This window comes from Lynx canadensis, chromosome B1, assembly GCF_007474595.2.
Source record: "Lynx canadensis isolate LIC74 chromosome B1, mLynCan4.pri.v2, whole genome shotgun sequence".
Lineage (NCBI taxonomy): Eukaryota > Metazoa > Chordata > Mammalia > Carnivora > Felidae > Lynx > Lynx canadensis.
In genome coordinates this window covers 102,817,612-102,844,669 of record NC_044306.2, presented here as the reverse complement: position 1 = coordinate 102,844,669, position 27,058 = coordinate 102,817,612, and the positions used below count along the sequence as shown (strand labels likewise).

General features: G+C 38.0%; 1 protein-coding gene across 1 annotated transcript in view; it reads right to left on the bottom strand.

Annotated features, from left to right (window-relative positions):
- Positions 1-24,097, bottom strand: part of TRPC3 (transient receptor potential cation channel subfamily C member 3) — a 55,733-nt gene extending 31,636 nt beyond the window's left edge. Inside the window, 7 exon segments of the mRNA XM_030313134.1 lie at positions 231-495; positions 2,791-2,853; positions 2,856-3,023; positions 4,590-4,806; positions 7,525-7,689; positions 16,203-16,391; positions 23,330-24,097. Coding sequence (XP_030168994.1) covers positions 231-495; positions 2,791-2,853; positions 2,856-3,023; positions 4,590-4,806; positions 7,525-7,689; positions 16,203-16,391; positions 23,330-24,097 — 1,835 coding nt within the window.
- Between the last annotated feature and the right edge of the window lie 2,961 nt (positions 24,098-27,058).

Genomic DNA, 27,058 nt, shown 5'->3' with positions numbered 1-27,058 from the left:
TCAGCTTCATCTAGGATTTTTCCAAATTTTGATTCTGTTCTGTGGTCCCTTACTAAACTCAAAGAAATGAGCCTTTAGGGCAATGTAATCATGCATAAGCATTGTTTTTCAATGGATAGTTTTGCTCTTAAAAACATTTTATTGATTATTGAATTTGTGGTGTGTTTGATTCATCTGGATTTATTAGAAATTTTCCTCATCAAACCTTTTTTCGAAGATGTTTTACTTACGTGGTAAAAGCAGCATTTACTTTAGCCCCAAGGTAGTAAGAATAAAGTATGAACATGCCAATCATAAAGGCAAGAAACACCATAATAAAGAGGACCATGAACTTGAATATATCCTTCACAGTCCTTCCAAGAGAGATCTGTAAGGGGCCAAAGCTCTCATTTGCAGGGAGGATATATGCGATCCGAGAGAAACTGAGCACAACAGCAATGGCGTAGAGGCCTTCAGATATGATCTGAGGGTCAGAAGGGAGCCATTTATCTCTGGCTAGAAAAAGAGAGAGAGAGAGATATCAGAAATGGGACTTTGTTTCATTGCAATCTACAAAATAAATACCTTAAATAGGATCTATTTTGTAGGAAGGTGGCTTTTATCTCAGTTGAAACTACTCTAGATTCAATTAACTGTCTGGGGATTATTTTTATGTTTAAACCAGAAGCATATGAATTCTACACCCACATGGAGTCTTTTAATCTAATAAACATGATTATGAAGATACTAAACCTACTCCACATTGAATAGAAACAGAGTCAAGTGCAAAAGATAAAGAAAGAGGTTAAAACCCTTCATTAGACACAGACTGTGTCCAGAATGACAAAACAACGGAATTGGCTAATCTGTCTTCTCACATATGGACCAGCTATTTTGTCACCCTATAGGCTCAGTTGGCACAAAACTTATTTTCCATATTTCATGGAGAAATTAGTTCATCTAACAGTTTATGCAAATAAAATGTTGTATTACAACAAGTGAGAATATCACTGAATCACAGTGGTGCTGTCAGTGTGATATCTGAGCAATATTACTTGTTCCTGTAAAATGTAAGATGCTATTGAGGTGCAAAAATTTTGGATATAGATTCTAAATGAAGATCCCACCACTTTCAAGGTCGTTTAGTAGGTTCACAGCAGACTGTTGGATACTCATTTCCCTGGAAGTTCAATGAAATAATATGTCGCTAATTTTGTGCAGTTACTCCCAGAAGAATGGATACATTGTAGATATTTCCAACAACAAAAATTAATGTTTATTGAATGTTTAATGTGTACTAGACACTGTGCTTTCCAATGACTCTATGGATTTGATGTTATCATTATCGTTTTTTTAGAGATGCAGAAACCAAAACTTAAGGCTAAATCCTTGATCAAAATCATACACATAGTAAGGAGCGAATCCTGAATTCACTAATTTCCCTCCAGATTATAGTCATTAGATACACATGAATCAACCTAAATAAAGAGGTTATTGAAATAGTCAAGATATATATTACACAAGATACAATTTAAGCTAATTCTTTGATTATAAATGGTAATCATTTGCTCATTTGATCTGGTCTCCTTGGAATTAAAAAATCTTTGCTTGTTGACAACAAGACAATGTGTTTAAATTTCACAATGTGTGAAACATCCATCTTACATTTTGGAGCAGGTGCCCAGCCTTCTTCAGTTATGTTAACATGTCACTAGTACTTATCACAATATAAGCCTTAATTACACTTATAAAAGTGATTCTTACAATCAGAACTCACTTAAACTCTGTGCCTGAGTTTCCTTATCATTAAAATAAGCGTTAGGCAATACATTTTTTTTAATATTTATTTATTTTGGGGGAGAGCACAAGCAGGAGAGGGGCAGATAGAGGGCAACAGAGGATCTGAAGCAGGCTCTGTGCTGATAGGCTGATAGTGGCAAGCCTAATGTGGAGCTTAAACTCACAAACTGTGAGATCATGACCTGAGCTGAAGTCAGATGTTCAACTGACTGAGCGACCCAGGTGCCCCTAGGCAATACATTTCTAAGGTTCCTTTCAGATTTAAGATTGTGCAACTACATGGAAATTTGCTAATCACCCCTTTCCAGCCTGGCCTCAATGGAGGGAAGGCTAACATTGCTTACCATCGGTTTGTGCTGGGCAAGGAAGGCATCAGTATCCTTGCACCCTGAATATCAGCTGGGACCTCCCTGCTCTTCATGATACACAGAAGTTAGGCATGAATTCCCTTCCATATTGTGTTGAGGGGCAGGGTGTCCCCCCCAGTATTTCTGCCTGTTCCCCAGAGCTTACATTCTCATGCCACTTTAGCTCCTACTTCCCGCCTCTGCCAAATTTTCTTCACTCCACCTGTACAGCAGTTTAGTGCCTTTTGTTATTTTATCTCCTCCAAACCATGCACTCAGGTACTCATCTTCCACCTCGAGCAGTTTATCAATCTATTTTTTCCCCTAATGAAGACAGTTTCATATCCTAAGAATATGTAAGAGTACTTATGTTGTTAGGCTTGAAGATAATTTTCTCTCACTTTGCAACACCTTCATTTTATAGGTTTGAAAACTGAGGCACAGAGAAGTAAGTTACCTTGAACAAAGTTATACACAGCAAGGGAGCTCTATAGCCTTGACATGAATCCAGTTTTGTATAGTTCTAAAGCTCATGCTTTCTCCTCTGTTCATACACATTTAACACACATCTCACATTAAACATACTCTTATTGACATTTCCTTCCAAAATGTGGTTCCAGTACCCTTCCTGATGCATAAGAGGACCCTTCAGTTAATAACTTACCATAAGTGAAATACTGTATCTCTGGTGGAAGTGTAACTTCACTGAGGTCACTCTCTTGGACAAACTGTCCACATACTGTTGTGCTTTTGTTGCCTGAAGGAAAGCTAGAAATCTGGCTGTGAAAGCAGCAATGAAGATGGAAAGCATCCCAAAGTCCAGCACATTCCACAACTGCAAAATATATTCTCTAGGTCCTTCCAGCCAGAGCTCCTTACACTCAGACCACATCATTCCTGTCACACACGGAAGGTACAGGTTACATTTTATAGCTTAGACTAGCTTAGAGAAGCTGTTATTTTGTCCACTATCAGTCCCCACCTATAAAAAGCTCCATATATAAAGTACCATATCAGGCACCCTGAGTCCCTGGGCAAAGTTAAATGGAGGAAAAATGTTCAAGTAAATAAGAATTAGAATTTGGAGAAACATAATTCTGCACGTAGCATCAGAAATGGTGTGCGTGCGCACACACACACACACACACACACACACACACACAGGAATATTACTCGGCCATAAAAACGAATGAGATGTTGGATTTGTAACAACATAGACTTAGAAAGTGTACACTAAGTGAAATAAGTGAGACAGAGAAAGAGAAATACCATATGATTTCACTTACATGTGGAATCTAAAAATCAAATGAACAGCAACAATGAAAAGGCTCTTGAATACAGAGAACAAAGTGGTGGCTGCCAGAGGGGAAGTAAGTGAAGGGATAGAAGAAATAAAGAGCATTAAGAGGTACAAATTTTTAGTTATAAAATAAATAAGCCATGGAGATGAAAAATACAGCACAGGGGATATACTGTAATAACATTGTATGGTGACTAAGTTTATTGTGCTGAGCATAGAGTAATATGTAGATGTGTTAATTCACTATGTTGTACACATGAAACTAATACAACAGTGTATGCCAACTACACTTTACTAATAAAAATTTTTTAAAAAGAACTTTTGTGAGGTGAGGTAACCAGCATTCTGAAAATGGAAACTCTCCTAAAAAAGACCTCTGAAATGAAAGCCAAAAAAATTTTTTTTGCAAAAAAATTTTTATTCATCAGCTAATGGCTACTAGATTATCTCACAAGTATTTCAATTAAATATTTGATCATCACAGTAGGTCAAATTTTTAAAATTTACATTTATTCAATAACTGAAGTTAAAAATGTGATATATTTATAATTGGGTTCATGTTAGTCATAAAAATTTTTATTTAGTGGTAAGAGATAACTTTTAGTATTCAAATTATTCAATTATTTTGTTCTACTGCTTATCTTACAATGAGAATGTTGTCATCACATAATGCACAATCATTTTATTTTTTTTATTTATTTTTTATATATATGAAATTTATTGACAAATTGGTTTCCATACAACACCCAGTGCTCATCCCAAAAGGTGCCCTCCTCAATACCCATCACCCACCCTCCCCCTCCCCCCCACCCCCATCAACCCTCAGTTTGTTCTCAGTTTTTAACAGTCTCTTATGCTTGCACAATAACATTTTAAATAAAAAGGCAATCGGGGCACCTGGGTGGCTCAGTTGGTTAAGCTCCCGACTTCAGCTCAGGTCATGATCTCATAGTTTGTGAGTTTGAGCCCCGTGTTGGGCTCTGTGCTGACAGCTCAGAGCCTGAAGCCTGCTTCAGATTCTGTGTCTCCCTGCCCCTGCCCCTCCCCTGCTTGTACTCTCTCTCTCTCTCAAAAATAAACAAACATTAAAAAAAAAAAAAAGGCAATTGTTATATAGACACAATGTTTGGTAGAAATTAAAATACTTAACATAGAAAGCTTACCAAGAACCCAGACCATAATTAGCATCTCAGTCCAAGTGAACTGGGTGGTTTTCACCCTGAAGATCTGCTTGGGATAGTCAATAACAGTGATGTTTGGCAGCGTGGTGATGCCTTCGAACCTGTCTGAGGCATTGAACACGAGCAGGCCCAGGAAGATGATGAAAGAAGCAGCATGTGCCACAAACTTCATGAAAGGGCTTCGCAGAATTTTCCCCAGCTGTAGTACAACAAACAAACAGAAAGAAGACGAAGACAAGACTTTATTTTGGAAATGTCAGCTTCTACTTATGAAAATTATTATACAGGGTAAAAGAAAAACAGATGAAATGAGAATAACTTCAAAATTCTGCCTCTGTTTGTGAAGAGCTATACATTATGAAAACCACTCCTTTTAGGGAATGCTGCCTCCAAGAATTATTTAAGAAGTCTTTAAACTTCATTGTTTCTAAATATCCAATTTATCTTGGGGGGTAACACTGCATTCACAGATACATTTCTGAAAATCACAAGGCATATGCTGGTTATTCTTATTTTTCCACGAAAGACCACACAATCCAAGTCTAGGTTTTGAGAGTCTAGGAAAAGAAACTCCAAATTGTAGTGCATATGCTTTATTGCTTTACAATTGAAATGTTATGAATTTAGAGACTCATTCATTATAGTTGAAACATTATGTGTTTGTAGCACATAACAAGGCCTTTGAATATTAAAAACCTTACTACAGAAGTAAATTTTAGTTCTCACTTGTAAGTCTTTTGAAATCGACTTGTACTTTGTATGATATGAACAAGGCAGATAATATTAGAATCAAGTAAATATTTTATGTACTATTACCTCAATAAGAAGGAGTTATACAATAATTAAAATCTCTAAGTAGGTTAACTTAATTAAGTCAGCCCTGAGTTTGGAAAATCATATAAATAGTACAAAAGCATGTCTGAAGTTCAGAGCATAATTATTTTAAGGTAACTCCTTTAAAGTCCCATGTGATATAATGTCCTTACAAGCCCCATGTTCTAGTAGAAATGAAAAACAATTCTGCCTGTCCCAAGGGCTTCTGTAGCCCAAGAAAAAGGTACATTTGGTTGATTTATCAAATAAGTTCTCTAGTCTACATACTCAGAACCAACTTTCAAACTCAGTCTGTGACCTTAAAAAGTACCAAGGCTCACATTTAAGAGACGGCAACTTCAAACAAATGTTTTTGCATGTCCAGAGCCTTAATTTGATGTCAACAAATAACCGAAGAATGTTAAGCATTTCTGGAGTTGAACATGAATGCAGACAAACAAATGTCATATTTTCCATATTAGACATAGACAAATAAACACCACATTTGCATATTGCTGTGCTGTTCTGCAGCTGCAAAGAGGCACATTTGGGGTAGCTCATCCATAGCACACAGTGATTTCTTGAGAGTTTCCAAATCTGTTTCTCATAAAGGCTGATCTTTTAAAACTTTAAAGAACACGAAAATAAAGCAGCATGCCTATCGTGAAACTAGGATATACGTGGGGGATTCTTGCTATGTTGTCTTCGGTGGTACGTGGCAGGTATAAATGTGGGCTCCAGAAACAACTCAATTCTGTCCTTTCCCCTCTCTGGGGGACACAGAGTTCACTATACTATTAGCTGCACTTTTGTAAGTGAAGAGAAAAAAGGAATGGACTTCCATGTTTTCACTGATTAAGCTGTCCTAAGAGGCAAACACTTAGAAACATCAACTTTCCTATTCGTTTCCCTCAGAAAGGGAAATTATTTGTGTGGGAAATGATTTTTGCTTTGATGCATGCTCTCTTATCACTTATAGATTTTAGTCTTTAGTGCTCATGTATTTGAGGAATCATAAGGTACTTTTCCATGATACAGAACAAAGGAACTTAGTTAACTCATCAAACCTGATCAAAATGACAAACTTTCTGCCTTAAATTGCATGGGCAGCTCAACAATGAAATAAGATGGATGAATACGCTCACACGTGTATGGTGCCTGCAGAGCAGGACTCACTCTGCCAGGAAGACTATGCAGCCAGAGAGGTGACGGATTTCCAGGATCATTGTAAGTGGCCTTGACTCATTTTTCCTGAAACTGCCTCTGATTTAAACAAAACCAGATCTCAGAATATAAAAGCAGGATTAAAGGACCTCAAAACGGCTTATTCTCCCTGGCGGTGCCCTTTATTAACCTAATACAGATCCTGTTAGCATGACTAGTATGCCTTCCCATATCCTGTTCAGAGGATCTCTTAGGCACAATTAAACTGAGTCTATACTAGCAAGTTGAGAGAGGGATGAAGATAGTGAACAAAGTGATTCAAGCAAACTAAACATAAATAATCTAAAAAATCCAAAGACCCCAAACCCAAATTCTACTTTTTTTTTTTTTTTTTTTTAAGAATCTTCTGAAGGAACAAAGGGCAGGGGGTTGGGGGGAACCTGGCATGCACTTTCTTGAATTCTTTAAACTAACACCACTGTTCGTGACTGTGCTTGATACACTGAACCTCAGATCTCTTGACAGGTTCCAGTGAGTTGCCCTTCCAGTTCTCAGGTTAACTTCCTTGGCACCACTGCAACAGGACTGTTCTAAACGCAGGCCAACTCAGTTGACGCTCTTGATTTATTAAGCTGTCCACAGAATCAGCAAAAGTGCTACTTCACTCAAGCCGCTTTCCCTCTTGACCACCATGCAGATTTTACCTTAAAAGCCTAAGTATTATATGCCTTCAAATGTGATCTATTCCACTAGTACCAAATCCTTTTTCATCTCTTATTTGAATTGATCCAGTCATTAAAAAGCAGAATTTGTGTCCCTGAGTCCATTAACATTCAGGGTAAAACTGATAAGAGCCTTAAGTAGGAAGCTTTTTCCTTCTTCATCTCCAAAACACACGGCACACCAACCACGGAGGAAATGGATGTAGAAAAACATGTACCCTGCTGCAAGGTGCAATCCAGTAGCCGATGGCAAGAAATGGAAGGCCCAAGGCCACCACCAGCACAACCAGACACTTGATAGCTATGGTCTGTTCCCGCAGGCCTGAGAGGTTCTCATACCAGATTGTCAAGAGCTGCTGCTGGCAGTTGGGGTGAGCCACAAACTGTTGGCAGAAAGAGGGGGGAGAAAGAGGTAGGTTACTATCATTAGGGATACCTCAACTACTGAATGCATAATCCTAAAGATATTAATGTACACTTTTCCAGAATATAGGCACTAGAAGTTTCTGGTAATATTTTCCTTTACCTTCCCTCCATTTTCCAAAATTGCTTCAGAACTAATAGTACTTAAGTGGAAACAAGAGCACAAAATTGATATCATCCTTAATCACATTTCTTTCTGATTGAAATTCTCCATAATACACAGATTCCTGTCCATAATCTGGGTGACATATGCTTTCCTTTGTGAAAATGTGTCCCATCTTGTTGTCTGCCAGCTTACTTATGTTCAGTTCAAAATGGAAAAGAATTGGCTTATATTAGACTATAGCTAAAAAAAGAAATGTGTTAAGTTTCATAAATAATTCCTAAAGTGCTACATGTATGAAAAATATACATACATATATGTATGTACTATCACTGCAAACTGCAAAGATCTGCAAAAAGCCAATGAATCTGCAAGAATTCTGCTTGGTTCGCACTTACACTGCCTCCAGGCACTGGCAGCAAATGTCCCTTCCTTCCTATTTCAGTAATCTGTCCTCTTTTTATTGCTGCCTCTATCACAGGTTAAAAAAAAATTATCTCCAACAGTTCTTTTGTAACTACAATTGTAACCAGGAAAACTGAGCACATTATACTTACTTCAGCCCTGCCATTTTATTCTATTTTGCCATCTCACTTTGCTAAGTCATCTGCCAGCATCTATTCTGATGGACTGGGATTTCGCTAAAGTCCTGTCCTTGTTCAGGTAGCAAAATGTATTTGTAGTCAGGCTCATGTAAAAAGGTCCCTACCCTAACAGGTGCCCATTTGTGGCTGGATATGCCTGTCTTTGAATGGCCAGGTGCACTTTGCCCAAGCATGGAGATTATTCAGGGAGGGTCATTCACAAATCAACTATGAGTGCCAGCTTACATATATTTTTAAAGAGTGTTTAGCAATGCAAAAATCAAGGTATCATTATCTTCTGAAAAACAGAACAATAACAATGAACCTGTTAAGAAGTACTCATGAAATGTTTTTTTACAAACTCTTAGAGGCAAGGAAGGCAGCTCCAGTTCCTACTATGTGAAGGGTTCATCTTTGATCAAGTTCTAGTTAATGATCTTAATGATTCTTAGCAACTCCAGGCAATTCCTCAAGTTATTCGGCTAATAACCAATAAATACCACACCTATAAGGAAATTAATGGGTTTCCACTTACTGGTGTATTGTTTCCCATTAGCTCTTCTAATTAAAAAAAAATTAATAAAATTAAAAAAAATAAAACCTCATCCCCCAGTGTAGACAGTAGAGATGCAATTTCCCCTAACCCCCCACTTTTGCCCCTATGTGCATCGCCCTCCGGGAAGTCCACTGATGATCACTCTGGTGACTGCTGTGCCACAGGGCACAAGGGGCTCTTGACACCTGCTGGCAGAAGTGGTAAGATGAATTTACAAATATTAGATTTGAAGTACTTCACTGAACTTATTTCAACAATACAAACTGGTAGGATTTGGGAGATTTAAAGTACTATAAAGAGGATGCTATCTTTTCTAGCTTAATGAGTTCAATGTGAAAAAGCAGATTTTACCTTAGAAGTTTCTTTCAATTCAATTATAAAAGTCCCAGGTCCTAAAGCTCACTGGTCATTGCTAGCTGCTAAGTCTGTATTAGAATTCCTTTCCAGACTCAAGATTCTGTTACTCTTTCAAAGTTCTGATTTTTGATCAATACAGTCATTATTTGAACCCATGATAAAATATGATCAAGGTTGAAAGCCCTGGAATCTTTGTGACAACTTTCTAGGATTCTTGTTGAGAACTTTGCCAAACTTCCACTTCTGCCCCTGTACTCTACTGAATCATTTCCTTCCTGCCTTACCCCTCCTTCTGTGTTAAATCCTTATCCCCTCTGAGTTCCTAAATGTACCATTCATTCATTCATTCATTCACTCTTCAAAATGTTGTAAGCTCTTCCTATGAATCAGGCACTCTGTTAGGCATTTGGTAGAAGAAGGTGAAAATGGAAGCATCAGTGCACATTAAGTGATTAGGGATTCCTGTTCTACAGCACACAGTAAGCTCTCCATAAATGTGGGGAAAAAATGGAGACAGACTTCTTATGCTTGCCAAGATAAATAATCAACATTTAAAATATTACTAATTTGAGGGGCACCTGGGTGGCTCAGTCGGTTAAGCCTCCAACTTCATCTCAGGTCATGGTCTCACGGTTTGTGGGTTCGAGCCCTGCATCAGGCTCTGTGCTGACAGCTCGGAGCCTGGAGCCTGCTTCCAATTCTGTGTCTCCTTCTCTGCTCCTACCCCACTTGTGCTCTCTGTCTCTCAAAAATAAATAAACATTAAAAAACTAAAAAAACTAAAATAATACTAATTTGAAAGTTGGAGGGTTTACATTTGGACAGATGCAAATAAAAAGCAGTCCTATGACTCCAGCTAGGCTCAGCTTAGGATGGGGAACAGTGCATTCAGAGAAATCTACAGTGGAGATGATGTCATCAAATCAGATTGTCGCTTAGGAAGTCAACATGCACTTTTTTATAGACCAAGGCTTTCTGCAGGACAGAAAATCCCTATGAAGTTAAGAGACAGGTGGACATGTACCCATGTAAAATTGATGGACACATTTCCCTTTTGAGTGTCCGGCCTTTCTTTCTTAGGTTTTAACCTCTTAAGGACAAAATATTAATGTTGCAATATGGCTTCCTCTCCTTGCTCCTCCTCCTCCAGTTAATCTTCAACTTTGAAGATGTGCTTTATGGCATGAATTACATTGTATAAGGGTTATACAGCCCTTAAAGACTTGGTAGAAATCAATCATTCCCATATGGTATTATATAATGATCAATATTTGACCCATTGTGACTTGTACAATATAGTACAAAACCCTAATATATGTTAAATATTAGCCAAAACTGTGGTGTCTGCAGTTTACTTGTCACACTTTAAAATTCAGCTTAAAGGTATATTTCCTATATTATTAATTCTATTCTCTTCTTGAGATAGTAATACACCAGCCTATGGTATCTGTTCATTCCTTTCAATTCACAAGAAAACACAAATGGATATTTTCCTCTAATAATTTAAAATCTTAATGCAAGTACACAAGGAACATTTTTAAAAAATAATAAAATCAATACAACAGTAACAAGTGAGGGCAAAAGAGTTAATCCCTCTAGGAGATGAGTTTTTCTCTTTTCAATGACTTCAAAATAGGGCAGTGACCTTTATCTCTTAAAATTGTTTACCTTCTAAAAAAACCTCTTGTGCTGTCACTCCAGTCATAGCCAGTTGGATAAAATTTGTATGCTATTTCCCAACTTCAGTGGACCAGCAAATTGAAATCATTACAAAAATATGCCTTTATTTGAGGTGTTCTGATTTAAAGGGAGAATGCTTGACACATAAGAAAATCTCAATCTTTCAATGGAACAAAACTATTGTAGCATTGAGAACAAACATTTTTTTCCCATGCCAAATGACTAACAGATTGTAAACTGAAGCAGTAATCAGGGCAGGTTAATGGAAAACCATGAGATAATTTTCAACTTAAAAAAATTTCATGTTACATTGTCTTATTATCAAATCAGCCTTTACAAGAACTATCTTCATGGAAATACTGTTGTACAAAGGAACAGTGTTAGGAACACTCTGTTTTTGTTTTTAATGACATTGTTGAAGGCACAGTTCATACAATTTAAAATGCTGCTGTGAATAAAAGCTACATCAGTCAATTTCTTTTTAAAGTTTTTTGAGTTGTGAAATATAAACTGAAAACTTACAGTGTGTAAGTTTCCTGGATTTTGAACCCACTGAGTGCACAATATTCTGTTCTTTCTCAGTGCTGGGCACAAACCTGGCCAAGAGGCTATACAGTGTGGGATTCAGGACAGGCTGGCCAGCACCTGCACCGCACCCAAGGTATCTGCAGGATATTTAGCATTCTCATTGCATTGCTCAATGTTTGGAATTAAGGAAACCACACTTTCTTCATTCATAGTGGATAATTTTATGTGTATATGTTGCTGCAAGTCTCTCTTTTTTAATGTTTTGAGAGAGAGAGAGAGCGCACACACGCATGTGCAAGTAGGGGAGGAGTAGAGAGACGGGGATAGGGGATCTAAAGAGGGCTCCATGCTGACAGCAGAGTCCAATGTGGGGCTCAAATTCATGAACTGGAAGATCATGACCTGAGCCGAAGTCAGACACTCAACTGACTGAGCCACCGAGGCACCACATGTGTCTCTTTTCTAGGTGATATTTCTATAGTTAAATCTAATCCCACCATGGAGAAAATAAGAGAGCAAAGAAGAAGTCAGGAAATTCTCTTTCTCAACAGCATGGTTTTCCAGATCGATAGTCTATCAACTTCTAGTATCCTTTATCTTTGTCAAGGACTTTCTTAGAATAGCTTAGTAAAGCTCTCATTATTTCTATTGAGGGAAGGGATTGATGTTCATCCTCAAGTTGCAGAGAAGACAGAGGTAAAGACAGAATTAAAACACAGAGCTTTTAGGGGTGCCTGGGTGGCTCAGGTCATGAACTCATGGCCCGTGGGTTCGAGCCCCACATCAGGGTCTGTGCTGACAACTCAGAGCCTGGAGCCTGCTTCGGATTCTGTACATCCCCCCCTCTTTGCCTCTCCCCCACTCATGCTCATGCTCTGTTTCTCTATCTCAAAAATAAATTAGAACATAAAAAAAAACTCAGAGCTTTTGGGAAAGGTAAATAATCCATTATTCAAACGGGAAAATAACATTTTTGTCTAAAAGTTAATTTTCTTGTACTCATTTCAAAAAATTTCATCTTTTGATCTATTCCATTCTCTTTTGTAGAATAACATGGGTAGCTCTACAAACAGTAATAAAATTTACTATCTTTCCAGTTTTATTATTTACCTTAGAAACTCCTCCGAAATGATTCTGAGATGAATAATCTGTAACATCCATTCCCTGATAGAGAACACATTATTATTTGTTCCCCACTAGTCGCATAAGATTGCCCATTTCACCACAGAATTGAGAGTATGAATTTCTATTCTTTAATAATTTGAGGAGAGGGGAAATGGTATTTGTATATTAGGATGCATTTATTACTAGAGGGCTTAAAATTTTTAAATAGGCTTGCTATCCATTTAAATTTTCTGTGAATTGCCTATTCATGCCCTTTGCTTATTTTTCTATAGGGCTCTAGAATTTTTCTTAAAATTTGTTTGAGCTTTTTGTAGATTATCAATCCTTGATAAGTCAGAATTGAGAAATTATACCTTTCTCACTTTGCTCTTTTTTATGATCTTTCTGTGTACAGAGGTTTTAAGTTGTATGTGGTTAAATTGTTTACACTTTTGCTTTGTTATTTCTTCAACTGCTTTCATATTAGAAATTTCTTTTCTCCCATAAATATTAAAATTCATGTTCAGATCTCTCCCATTCAGGTCTTCTATATTTTCATTTTCTTGACTAACTGCCATTGAGCTCTCTAAGGCCTGGGTAGACTCATGGTGTGATTCCCAGGGAAGACTGAGCTCTGGGAACTATGAGGCCAGAAAGAAGCCAGTAATCCCAGACCCAGAGCTGGGAGGAGATCTTAAGCACATAGCAAAAGAGACTTTGAGTCTCTTATGGGAAACAGCTGTTACAAAAAACTAGTTCTCCTTGGTGGAATTATGAGTTGATTTGAATATAAATTTATTATGTTATCAAGAGGGAAAAATTCCATAACATATATTTTGAAATCCCAATGCCGTTCATGTAGCTCAGTGGTCCAGTGGGTAGGGTTCACACATCATTTGTAACCCAAGAAGTGGTTTTACTTAGGAACCAGAAATGAGGATAAAGGAAAAAGGAAGCACCAGCAGGGATGGGGCATCTTTTCCTCTTTGCTAAATGGAGACATGTAAATGTTGAGTGAAGAAGAAGGACATCTTGGAGAGAGAAAAAGAAAGGGGGAAGTGGGGCTTTGGGGGGCATTCTAGAATAAATTTTTATATACATTAATTGAGTGAAGCTTCTAAGTCAAAAACTGAATCATACTCCCTTTATATCACAAAACAAACGAACCCAGAAATAAATGCGAAGCCCTAAACATCCTTTCAGTTTCAAATGCACTTTTTGTTGTTTCCTGGCAGTAGCTGACTGATAGCAAATTTATTATTAATGACACCTCATACATAATAAGCTATACATCAATTTATTTAAAATTAACATGCCAGGAAGACATTCACTGTCTCAAGACAGTTTGGTTCACAGAAGCCCATCTACAGATGAGCTGTCTCTGCTAATATGACACTTTCAAAGCAATGATAAAGAACCAGTGACAACTGAAATCAATTCTCTCCTCTCAGGTGCTAAAGAGATGTGTATTGTAAGATTTGTGAATAAATGTCCAGACAGTTTTTCTAAAAATGGTTTAATATTAATCTTATTCCAGTATTATCTGTTTTCCCTTCAATATAGCAAACCTCAACTAGCAAGAATTCTCTAGAGAAAGACAAATACCAAATGATTTCATTATGTGGAGTTTAAGAGAACAAAACAAAACAAGCAAAGGGAAAAAAAGAGAGAGAGGAAAACCAAAAACAAACTCTTAACTATAGAGAACTGATGTTCACCAGAGGGGAGGGTGGGGGGGATGGTTACAATAGGTGATGGGGATAAAGAGGGCACTCCTCATAAGCAGTGGGTGTTGTACGTAAGGTTGAATCCCTAAATATACACTGAAGCTAATATAACACTGTGTGTTAACTGGAATTAAAATTAAAAATGAAAAAAAAAAAAAGAAAGAAAGAAATGCTCTAGGAGGAAGGCAGTCGAGCCAATTTACTTTTCACTGATAATTCCTTGAAAAGTTATTTTACATCAGTATTAACTAAGAATCTTCACATTTCCCTGTCTTTTTAAGTTGAGGAGAGATCTGTGATTAATAGCTGGCTAAAACCTTGTGAACACTAGATGTGGAAGTTCTCCACTTTGTGGAGTGTGCACACACAAAAAAGATGAGAAAAGGAAAGAGAGAAAAGATCTCTTCATGCTCACTTACTGCTAGGGTGCCAGTACATGCCTAGGTTCCACAGGTCAGAGGCACATGTGCAGACCTCAGTTCTGGGCCTGGTTCTGAGTAAGGCTTCTGGAAGCACAGCTTAGATAAGCTTGTTCTTCCACCTCCCCTCGTGAATCTGTGAGTCTCCTCATATCCCTTACTTTCTGCCTAAATTGGCTATAGTCTGCTACAATGGACTGGAACAAACACAGTGAACATGAAATTTGTGTTTGATGACTAAAGCTAAACTTGCTTAAGAGTCATCATCCTGAGAATGAATTTTCATAATGTAGAAATGTTACTAGCTCATACATGTTGAATAATCACCATGTACTATACCCGTGCTAATTACGTGCATTAGCTTTTATAATCATCAAACAACTGAAAACGTAGTTGCTATTGTGGTCCCTACTTCACTAATAAGAAGACCGAGGCTTGGCCTGGTTGGGTGACTATCCCATGGTCACACAGGGAACACGTGGTTAACTCAGGACTTGAACCCCTACAAACTGGCTCCAGGGCCTGCCCTCTTAAGCACCATGTACGGAGGACAGAACATTCAGTGATACATGATTAACCAGTTCATAAAACCAGATCTATTCCTGTTAACAGCTTACTTTTGGAGATTTATCAGTTTCTCTTAAAATACAACATATATGTGTGTGTGTGTGTGTGTGTGTGTGTGTGTGTGTGTGTGTATGTATAATTAGTTATCTAATATATAAAAGCTGTTAGATTCTAGATAACTGAGATTTTTATTACAGTAAAACATCATAGCTACAATTTTCATGGATTATTTAAAAGCCCCATGCAAGCAGCAAATACATACACTTAAGTTTATTTGAAATACCAGAGTAAAAAAGTAATCATAAATCTTATTTCTGGTATTCACAGCTGTATGACCTTAGACATAACATTTAAGTTTGGCAAACCTCAGTTTCCTTGTAGAAAAGAAATCTCATCATCTATTTTACCTATTTTATAGGTGAAATGGATAACATAGGCTTGTCACAAGAATTAGCATGACAGTGTAACAGTGCCTTACAAAAATGTATACAAATAACATTTTATTATTTTTCATTGCATTACGAGTGGTTCACAAAGTTCTTTTGCATGTCTTAATCCACTGAAATTGCATCAAAACCCTGAGACAGGTAAGAGGTATGATCCTCCTTTTATAGGAGAAAATTGAAGTTTAGAGAAGGTTTATGACTTATTCAAGGTCTTGCAGCAGACAAAAAGTGGAAAGGATCACAGAAGCTAGATATTTGACTCACAACTTTACCACATTTCACTCAATCTCTTTCATGAAGAAAAAAAAATCTATTATCAGTAACATTTATTTTTATTATTTAAAAATTTTCCTGGGATTATGGCATAGTTGATATGGTGCTGGATAAAAGTAGGCCACTTACCTTTTTGACTTCATACTTAATAGCAAGTTTGACACGACTCAGTGAAGCTTTATGCCTGTGTACCTCTAGGGGCTCTGCTGATTCCAGATCTCCATTCAGAATGGCTTCTACCTCTTCTGAGTCTCGGCAAAGATCCAGCACACCCACTACAAAGTCTTTACATTGCATGGAGAGCTTCCGGTAGTCATTCTAAGAATGAGAGGTTTAAGTTCAAGGAGTTTGTTTTAATTCAATGAAAAGTATTTAGAGTTTTTGCGAATTACAAAAAAAGGTCCCTTCTTCTGGGTAGAATTGCCGGTTAGATACAGGCCGGATTTGCCCCCATACACCCTCTTAGCCGATACCTTCTGCAACCCACCCAACCATATCAGACAGCTCTGTGAATGGATGCACATTGGTCCCTGGCTTGTATTAAGAGATGTTGGCTAAATGCTAATGCTGACAGAGCAAAGGATCAAAAAGACTTCAGGCTTTCTTATGCAGATAAACAATAGTTTCCTTAAAGCCTAAACAAAACAATTCCTGTTATGAAAATTGGTTTAAATGGTAAATTTTCTAAGGAGGCAATCTGATATACAAGATGGACTATATGTGAAAATCATTTGTTCAGTTTATACCATCCCTTGCCTTGCTGGGGACACAGCTTCTCAAAGCATAATCCTCAAACCAGCGGCGGCAAGAGCACCTGGACATGTGTGAGCAATGTCAATTCTCTGACCCCATCTCAGATGTTCCTATTTAGAAACTGAAGAAAGAGCTCAGCAATCTGTGTAAACACGCTCTCCAGGTGTTTGATACACATTTACATCTGAGGACGACTGGTTTATAGTGACTGTAAAGAGATGGACAGGAGCCAACCTGGAGAGGAGGTATTTTTCCTTGTTTGTCTGAAGGGCACATTATCATGTCCTGCAGAACTGGAAGGAGAGAAATGTCTGATTATATGTAATTGAATTCTCAAGGGTTGCAGAATACCAATACCTGAGAGAAAATTTCCAGGCCACTGGAACTAACACCTTGCTAAAAATAATCTGTGAATCTTTAATTTCATTAGCATATTTATATAGTGCCATGGACTGGTATAAGGAAGTCACTTGGCAGCATTTCCTGTTACCTTCTGAATGGAGTTCTATTTTTGGCCCCTTGGTTCCAGTCAAGGTATCAATGACCATCTCTTGGGAAAGCATCTTACTTTCAGAAACCCCAGTTCCACCTCTATGGCTTTCACTAAGTTTTAGCCCATTAAGAAAGTTAACCAGATGATAATTTAATTCGGCACCCTTGAGGAAAATAGAATTTTTCGATATGTTCTGAGATACTGTAAATGTCTAATAACTAAGTAATCTTAGCATAGCAGTATTTCTGGGCTTCCCAAAATCCTACTGAAAAAAAAAAAAGACATGAAGAATTTGAATTTTTTCCCTCAAATACACAATTGATTTCATGGGCAAAAATCACATCACCAACTAAAAGAAGAAAGACTGTTTAAAGGCTACATAGACTATAATAGTTTCCATTTCAGATATCAGAAATTCAGATAAGGAACAGTTACAGTTAATCCTTTTCCCCTAATAAGAGAATAAAATGAATAAAACTTCAATCTTTGGTTTCCATTCAAGTTGGTACCATGCAACTGATAAAATTAATAAAACGTTCAGTCTCTGGTTTCTATGCAGAATGTCAGTTAAATATCCATCTGACTTTCATTCCTGAAAGACTAATGAAATATTTTATTATAGCACCCAGAAGTATTAAATCCATGTCTGTTTCCATATAAAGCTTCCCTTTTAACACATTTTTTTTTTTAGATGAAATTTCCTCATGTTACTCTTCAGTTCAGACTGTTCTATAAGATTTGGAGCAACATTGGATGACCATTTCTTCACTGATCAGAAAAAAGACTATTTCAATGCTTGAAGAAACTTAATAACTGCTTCTGTAGTAATACATAAATCATAATTCATTGTTTTTAAAAATCATAATCTGGGCTGGGTGGCTCAGTCAGTTAAGTATCTGACTTTGGCTCAGGTCACGATCTCAGTTCTAATTCATACTTTCTGGGTCGGAGCCCTGCGTGTCTCTCTGTCAGCACAGAGCCCACTTGGGATCCTCTGTCTCCCACTCTCTGTCAAAAATAAACATTCATTTTTTTGTAAATCATAATCTATAAACTGTCTCATCTTAAAGTCGTGTGGTTTGTTCACATCCACTGAAATATCAGTCAAGAAACAAAAACTGGTAATCATACAAGTTGCAAAAACAACACTTTGTCTTCCTAACAATGTAAACATTTCCTGCTCGAAGAAGTGTATTGCCCAAGTGCGGAAAATAATCACAGCTGGAGATAATGAGAATTTCTTTTATTGTGGTCATGGGATACCACTTCATCAATATATGTGGGGCTCCCAGGGAAAGATGGAGAGCTCCAGCTAAAGACAGCTTTTCTCAGTTGCAAAGGAAACTAGCAACAGTCTGCACTGCACCACAAGGTGACTATTTTAGTTCTACCACGAGGGCCTGTCTCATGTTCCTTCACAACTCAGACCATTTGTCTGATCTGCATTTTCTAGTAATTTTCTCTTAGTTTTGCTTAATCATGCTCATCATGCCACTCTTCCAATACCATGGCTCTCCACAAAGTTACCAGATGGCCCTGCTACTTTCTTTACAGAGCGGGAACTCAAAACCCTGAGGACCTGCTCAAGCCAGGGGAAAAACAATGATGCTTGGTCCCTGTGGCAGCCTGTCTACAGATTTCAGCACACTTATTTTAATGTTTGTAGTTATCATCTCAATCCCTTTTTATGCTTAAAAGAACAATTGAGGGGCGCCTGGGTAGATCAGTCAGTTAAGTGTCTGACTTCAGCTCAGGCCATGATCTTGCAGTTCATGAGTTTGAGCCTCATGTCAGTCTCTGTGCTGACAGCTCAGAGCCTGCAGCCTGCTTCAGATTCTGGGTCTCCCTCTCTCTCTGCCCCTCCCACCTCACATTCTGTCTCTGTCTCTGAAAAAAAAATGGATAAACTTTAAAATTTTTTTTGAAATAAAACAAAAATTGAAATTCAACTCTAAGCAGGCTTGGTTCTAACAGATCCTTTCCCTAATAACAAAAGGGGCAGGCTAGTGTAGTGCTTAAAAGCAGAAATCTGAAGCCAGATTTACTGGGTTCAAATACTTCTTCCACCACTTACTAGCTGTAGGATCCTGTGGGATTTACGTAGCTTCTATGATGAGAATAAGCCAACCTAATATTGCTGCTAGCAACCTATTAATTGCTTAGAGCATGGTACACATGAGGTACTATAAAAATACATCCATGTTATCAGGTACAGCACGTTAGATAGAGTATCTAGGTCTGGGACCCAAGGCACCTAAATCTAGGCTTAGCAGATGGGTCCTTGGCTATAGCTTTTGTTTTTTCATTTGTAAAGTAAGAGGTCTATACAACCAGCTGACTCCTAGAGTACATCCTGCTTTTTGCTGTAGTGATTTTGGTTATATTTATTTACCTCTTCCTCACAGCCCTACTATGATGTAAATTAAAATTGCTTTTCTAATTTAAAGAGAAGAAAACTGAGGCACAAGGAAGGCAAATGCCCTCTTTTTAAAAAAAAAAATAAAGTGCATTATTGACTCAGAATTAAGAAATTTCACTTTGCATTCTCACAGCTTAATAAATGACTAGCTTCCTTGCCACTGACATTTGGAGGATTAGACCTAGAGTCCATTCTGTCCAATATTCTGTTTCTCAGAATAGCTTCAGACATCATTTACACATCCAAACTATTTCCTTAATAACCTGTCACCAAGCCGTCCTCCATTAATTTATCTAAATCTATATCCTAGAATTTTGAACCTCTCGGGGGTAATGACCTTCATATGTTTTCGGCACCATGCCTCCTGCATTCTTCAAAGAACTTTGGAAACTGCACACTGGCTAAGAACCTTCTCGGATGCACCTAAGTGATGGCGATTTGAGGGGTGAGATGCTAGATCTTACAGGCCATTGATAAGATAAAATAGATACAGGTGTCTAAAAAGGAAAAAAAAACACCTCTTTTTCACTAGGGAACATATTATTTTTTCATTTCAAGGCTAGTATTTGATCTCATATTTTGAACTCTTTCTCTATGGAAAGAATACAGTGAACATAGGGCAAATCAGGTTATCTGTTTGCCTCAGAAATGAGCTTCACTTCCACTGCCCTTTCCAAGCTGAGTCTCTGGGTCAGCACTGTGAAAGCACTATTTTCTCTGTCTGTCTAAAGCCCTGACTGATGGACAGGAGCGTGGGATGAGAGGGCACAGAGATGAAAGGAAAGCAGGTACTAAAGGAATAACAAGGACAGGCAGGAACAGGAAAGAAAAGCAACCTTTAGTCTGGAGGAAGACTTGTCGTCCTTAGAAACTGTAACTTCTGAGGAACCATCTATATTCAGGGTCAGAGAGGGTTATGCTACACGAGTACTTTCCGTACAGATCAGAAAAAGGAACTGTGAGATTCAGATGATCTTTGCAGATCCTTAGACACTTGGCAGCTTCATGGACGCCCTCTTTAACTCAGTAGTATTTTCTCCTCTTTTTGCCTCTTGTAACATTTTCCCACATTTGAAAGGTTATCAGAGGTGACTCTTTAAGTGAGGGTAAAGGAGATTCAAAGTATCATCAATACAGACCTAGCCAGCTTCAGGAAAAAATATGAATAACAAATTTTTTAACTATCACTTCACGAAGATGACTTCTCTACACAGAATTGCAAACACTAGCTTCTTTTATAAATTATTAAAGCATAATATTAGAGGGGCGCCTGGGTGGCTCAGTCGGTTGAGCGTCCGACTTCGGCTCAGGTCATGATCTCACGGTCTGTGAGTTCGAGCCCCGCGTCGGGCTCTGTGCTGACAGCTCAGAGCCTGGAGCCTGTTTCAGATTCTGTATCTCCCTCTCTCTCTGCTCCTCCCCTGTTCATGCTCTGTCTCTCTCTGTCTCAAAAAAAATAAATAAATGTTAAAAAAAAAAGCATAATATTAGAAAAAATTCCCTTTTGTAGAATCTCTTTTACAGATCTTCAATATATATCAAGCAAAATGCAAAAAACAAAAACAAAAAACAAAAAACAAAAACAAAAAAACCCCACAAGGTTTTGATGAGATTTGAAATAGTGGCTAATAAATTGAGAATTACATTTTTTATTACTTTGTCAAAATAGTGATATTTACAACTATTTAACCTTGATGCTTTTCTATTTTCTCTAAACAGAATTTGAAATTTTCCATTTTCTCTGAGTTCTGTCTAAAAGAATAACTCATTTTGACTCCAAGGAAATTCATCTTTTCAAATATCACATAATGAATCTCTTCAAAGAGAGTAAATATAAGGTGATTTTTTTTTATTTTTCCACATTTTCCAAAATTTTTATAATAAACGTGTAGCTTTTATATCAGAAAAGTTTTTAATGGAATAACAAAATTATACTTAAGGTCAGAGATCCACCAGGACAAGATGAGGGTTTATGATTAGGTAATTTGGTGTGTATGGAAAAGGAAACATACAAACAAAAAAAACATGCAAAACTTTCCTACCATTTTTTAACATCTTTTTTTAAAAAAACATTTTTTTTTTTTTAGAGCAGGTTTAGGTTCACAATAAAATTAGGAGGAAGGTACAGAGAGTTCCCATATGTGCTCTGCCCCAAACATGCACAGCCTCCCACATTATCAAATCTCTCACCAAAGTGGTACATGTCTTATAATTGATAGATCTTCATGGACACATTATAATCATACAAAGTCCATAGTTCATATTAGCGTTCTGTCTGGGAATTGTACATGCTATCAGTTTGGATAAATGTATAATGACATGTATCCATCACCACGGTATCATACAGATTATTTTCACTGCCCTAAAAATCCTCTGTACTCCACTTATTTATTCCTCCTCTCCACTAACCCCTAGCAACACTGATCTTGTTACTGTCTCCACAGTTTTGCCTTTACCAGAATGTCATATAGTTGGAATCATATAGTATGTAGCCTTTTCAGATTGGCTTCTTTCACTTAATGATATGCATTTAAGTTTCCTCCATGTCCTTTCATGGCTTAATAGCTCATTTCTTTGTCCTAAACCATTTTCTTGCAACCCCTTAACTTGAATTATATTGCTAGTTGCATTTGTGTAAACCTCACGTAAGTATGAAAAACTGTAATAAGATCTGAAAGACAGAATAATCACTTTCTGTGATCTGACACCACGCTACAAAGAAGATTAACTCAGCATCCAGAAAATAATTTAAGGAATTGATGTCTACAATAATCTTCTTAGGTGGACAACGGGAGACAGGAACCTGCTGAAAAACACGCTGACTTTCACCAGAACCATGAAATCTCCTTGTGCCCCAGATTTACTAGGTAGAACCGTCCAAAACCCATAGGAGGATGTAGTAATTGAATAAAAGATTAAAATATTCTATCATTAATTTTTTATAAAAAATAATACCACTTAACTAGAGACCATGTTCAGAAAAAAAGGCTCATTCATTAAAAAAAAAAAATCCGTTAATGCAAAACACTTTGCTATCCTTGTATTTCTGGGTTGACCTGAGGTCTATGGCTCACCACTCTGAATATACATTTGTGGATTTCAGGAGAGACATTTTTGTCATATTAATAAAATTATTTTAACCATATTCCACATTAGTCTTCTTTCTACCTAAAGGCATATACAGATGTTTGGGCCGATAAACAGTACATGCAAAACCAATATCACTTCAGTGTCGCGTGGCACCATACCACTAACTATAAAAGAGGAAGGATATGGGAGAAAAAAAGTCACACCAAATTCCTCCTCTAATCAAAGGGGAGAAGTCTTGCGTTCCACTTAATGCTCACCCACACAGAGCAGCACCATAACTATAGCTCTCAGATCCAGTATATACCCATCCCCAAAGCAAATTTATCACCGCACCATGTTTAGAGGTGGAAATCATCGGTCATTTCTGAATGACATCCCAGTCCCTTGTGATTTTAAATCCACTGGGCAAAACTGATTCCAGAGCAGACTATGGAAGCCATCTGGCAGCAGCCAGGAAGTGGATGAGCATGCAGGGTCGCCAGGGTGGAGCACAGAGCTTACCTTGAACTCCTTCTCTATGTTGGCCAGCTTGGCCAACTCATTGCTGAGCTCCAAGGCGGTGAGCACTGGGTCCTCGCTAGACAAGGACAGGTACGCTGGGCTGGCCAGCCCCTTGTAGGCATTGATCCTCGAGCGTGAGTGGCTGAAAGAGTCGTGCCTCTGCTTCTCCATGCAATCTCCGCACTTGCAAAAATAGTCGTGTGGCCGCTCGATCCTGGCACCCTTCATCAGTAGCATATGCACCACCTCGTACTTCTGGCAGTGCGCCGCCAGGATGATGGGCGTGATGTCGGGAGAGAAGCGTGTGCCGTCCTCGTCGTAAGCATAGAAGTCGTCGTCCTGCAGCTCCTGCTCACAGGGGCTCAGGGTCAGGCGCTTGCTGGCTGCGAAGCCGGGGTGGTTGAGGATAGCTTCCACGATGCGCACGTAGCCCTTGCTGATGGCAAGCAGCAGGGCGTCGCCGATTCGTGCCAGGTTTTCCTTCTTGAGCAGCAGCTCTGTCACCTCCAGGTGCTCGTTGCCCACGGCCAGCTGCAGCGCGTTCTGGCCCATGTAGTCCACGCAGTTGACGTTCAACGTCTTGGACTCCTCTAGCATCTTGCGCACCACGGGGATGTTGCCGTACTCGGCAGCGTCGAGGAAGCGCTCTTCCTCAGCTGTGAGGCTGGTACCCCGGTCATTGAACATGAAAGCGGGGCCCCGGACGGCCTGGCGCCGGCCCTTCTCCCGCATCACTGTCTTGCGCCTCAGAGATGGGCTTCCCTCCATGGACCTAATCAGCAGCAATGAAAAACAACTGTAGACTATTAGGGCCTAGTGCTTCCTCCTCATACCTCGCCCTTCTCAAGTACACAGCACCTACAGCAGACCTGTGACCTGCGGGCAGCTCGGTATGTTGCTAAGCAACGTGCCTGAAATTTACACCTGTACCTAATATGGGCTGCTTGACCCCAGAGAGGAGTTGGCAGCCTATCACAACGAGGGTTCCTGTTCAGTAGAACATGGCATTCAGAAGAAACAATAATATAAACAATTTCCAGACATCTGTGCCTCCCTTGAGACCCTGGTACAGGTGGAACTCATTGGACCTTGTATAAATAACCGTACTGGTCCTAAAAGTCTTGAAAATGAAGGCCTAGCAGGTTCTTGGCACCAAAGCACTAGACTTTAAGGCTAAAGAAAGTAAATTTTTCAAGAATTAGGCCAGAAGAATCCTCTCAAGTCATTGCATATTTTTAACTAAATAAAATAATTAACAGGGGAATAAAAGCCTACTATTTAGGCCAAGGATCTTTCAGGATCTTTATCTTCTTCTCTTAAGGGTATCCTGTCCACCCCCCCCAAAAAAAAACGAGATTCATTTTTTTCAATGACACAGGCAAGATTTAGCAATTATAAAATTAAAGCATCAATCTAAAACTTATTTTGTTGAAAACGTCTGTGACTTTGTAATAAGAGCCGTTAATTACCAATACTATATAATTGCCTGTTTGAACTAAAAGGAGATGGTATGATTTATGGTTTAAAAATAACTACTATTATTTTATGAATAAAGCAACTGGGCACTAATAGTATATCCAGAACAATGTGTACAAAATCCAAATACCAACCACATTTGTTGAGACTTAGTTGCACTATGAAAATGATCTCATTAATTGATGTGTACAGTGACTGAGTTCACATTGTGATTTCTGTGATGCTGGGTAAATTCATTTCTTCGGACTTCCTGACCCCAGGTGTAAAATGGAAATTTACAAAGTGCTTCAGAGTTTTCTCATGAGCACATAAACAAAAATCTTTTTTAGAAGTTCCAAGTCTCTGAAAAATGATGCTAAACAATATAATTTTTAACATTGTGATTACTTTTAATGTTTCAGTGGCTATTATTCTAAGTACAAATTTACATCTTTACCCAGCTCTAACATTCTTGCTGACTGAAATTCTTATGATCAACTTCCTTTAAAATATCTGTAATTTTTGTTTTCTGTATGAGTTGCACCAAAAGTACCAGTTAAAACTCTTTCCACAGTATCCACTTTTAAGGCAAATAAGAATGACAAGTTAAAAGTGAATTGCTGGGGGAAAAAGGATTTCTTTCTATAATATATATTCCAGAAATACTTTCCACCATTGATAAAACAGTATTCACAGAGTCAGGGGTTGAAAACTAACTAGCGAGGACTCTATTCTCCCTGGGAGTCTGGGGGTGGACTTTAGGGAACAGGAGAATTCAGAGGCATCTACCAGCCCCTACTCAATTCTCACTCCTGCCGGCCTCAAACCAAGAGAGAAACACAGAAGGCACCAGCAGATGTTTCCCATATGGAGACCAAAGGAATGTGACCAGGCAAACCTGGGACTACACAGGTGACATATCCAAAGAGGTCCGGAGAGGCTTGTTAACTCCAAGGGCAAGAGGGCTATGACTGGCACCCCGTTCTAACTGCTCAACTAGTGTCAGGTGATCAACTTTTAAAAATTAAATAAATATAGCATTTTTATATACACACCTTTATAAATTTACACATTTATGTACACATATGTATATACATACATATATATGTATTTGTAGCAATTTCTAGAAAGCAATACAAGAGGCTTTTAACCATAGTTATACTGGGCTCTGAGCAGTGGAACTGAGGAGCCATAGGGGAAGGGAGATTTTTGCTTTTCACTTATACCCTCCTGCACTTTTTGAATAGTTTTAACCACAGTTTGACTATTTTTACTAAAAAATAAAATTCATTTTTTGATGTTTATTTTAACCCCTTAGTTGACAAAAATTTTTAAGTAAATGTACATATTGGCAACCATTGCATTATAATCTTTCTGAAGCTAAATAAATGCCATATTAGTGGGATATGGATGTATGTTGTGTAGGGTAGCATGCAGAGTGAGGTTGTGAGTGTGTGGTGTGTGTGTAGGAGACAAGGAAGTGCAAAGCTGGGTGTGGGGGTGTTGTGTGTATATATGTGTGTGTCTGTGTGTGTTGGTATGATGATGATTTTTAGGTGGACAAGAACTGGGAAATAGCATTCACCGAACTGCATGGAAGAAAACTTTGTTTCAAGATCAAACTATGACAAGGGTTTTAAACAAATCTTGTAAAAACTGTCATTGTAGTAGTTGAGTATGTTTTATTACTATTAATGGTACTGACTTCATTGGGTTAATATTTATACTATGAAGCTACAAACTGGAACTCTTCAAATGTCTAGAATCTCCATACGGTATAAAAGATGAATTCTGTGCTTACCAACGACAATATATTGACATTTTCTATAATACAGAATATATATGCAGAGTATATATGTCTGAAGAATTCCAATCTCTACTCAGGTTATCGTTGGGGAAATAAACTCATTATTAAAGTGCTACCTCTTAATGGAAAGGTCTCTTTATTTAGTAGTTGCTATCTAAAAACAAAATCACTTATAAAAACCCCACCTTTTCTCCCCAAAGAGTTGATGTGAAAATACCAGAATATGATTCTTCAATGAATTTTTCTTTGCATTGCTTAGTACTCGAAAGTTTTTTTCTTAGAATTTCTCCCTCTTTAAGAACCAGTATCTCCATATTGTATATTTGAGCTGAAATGTGGGATTTTAGTACTATACAACACAAGTCACATGAGTCATTTTGATGTTGTCTTTAAAACATTCTAACACTGAGTTAAGTGTGAAGTCATATTTCTGAATTAGAACAAATTATACAGCTATTTCAAAATAA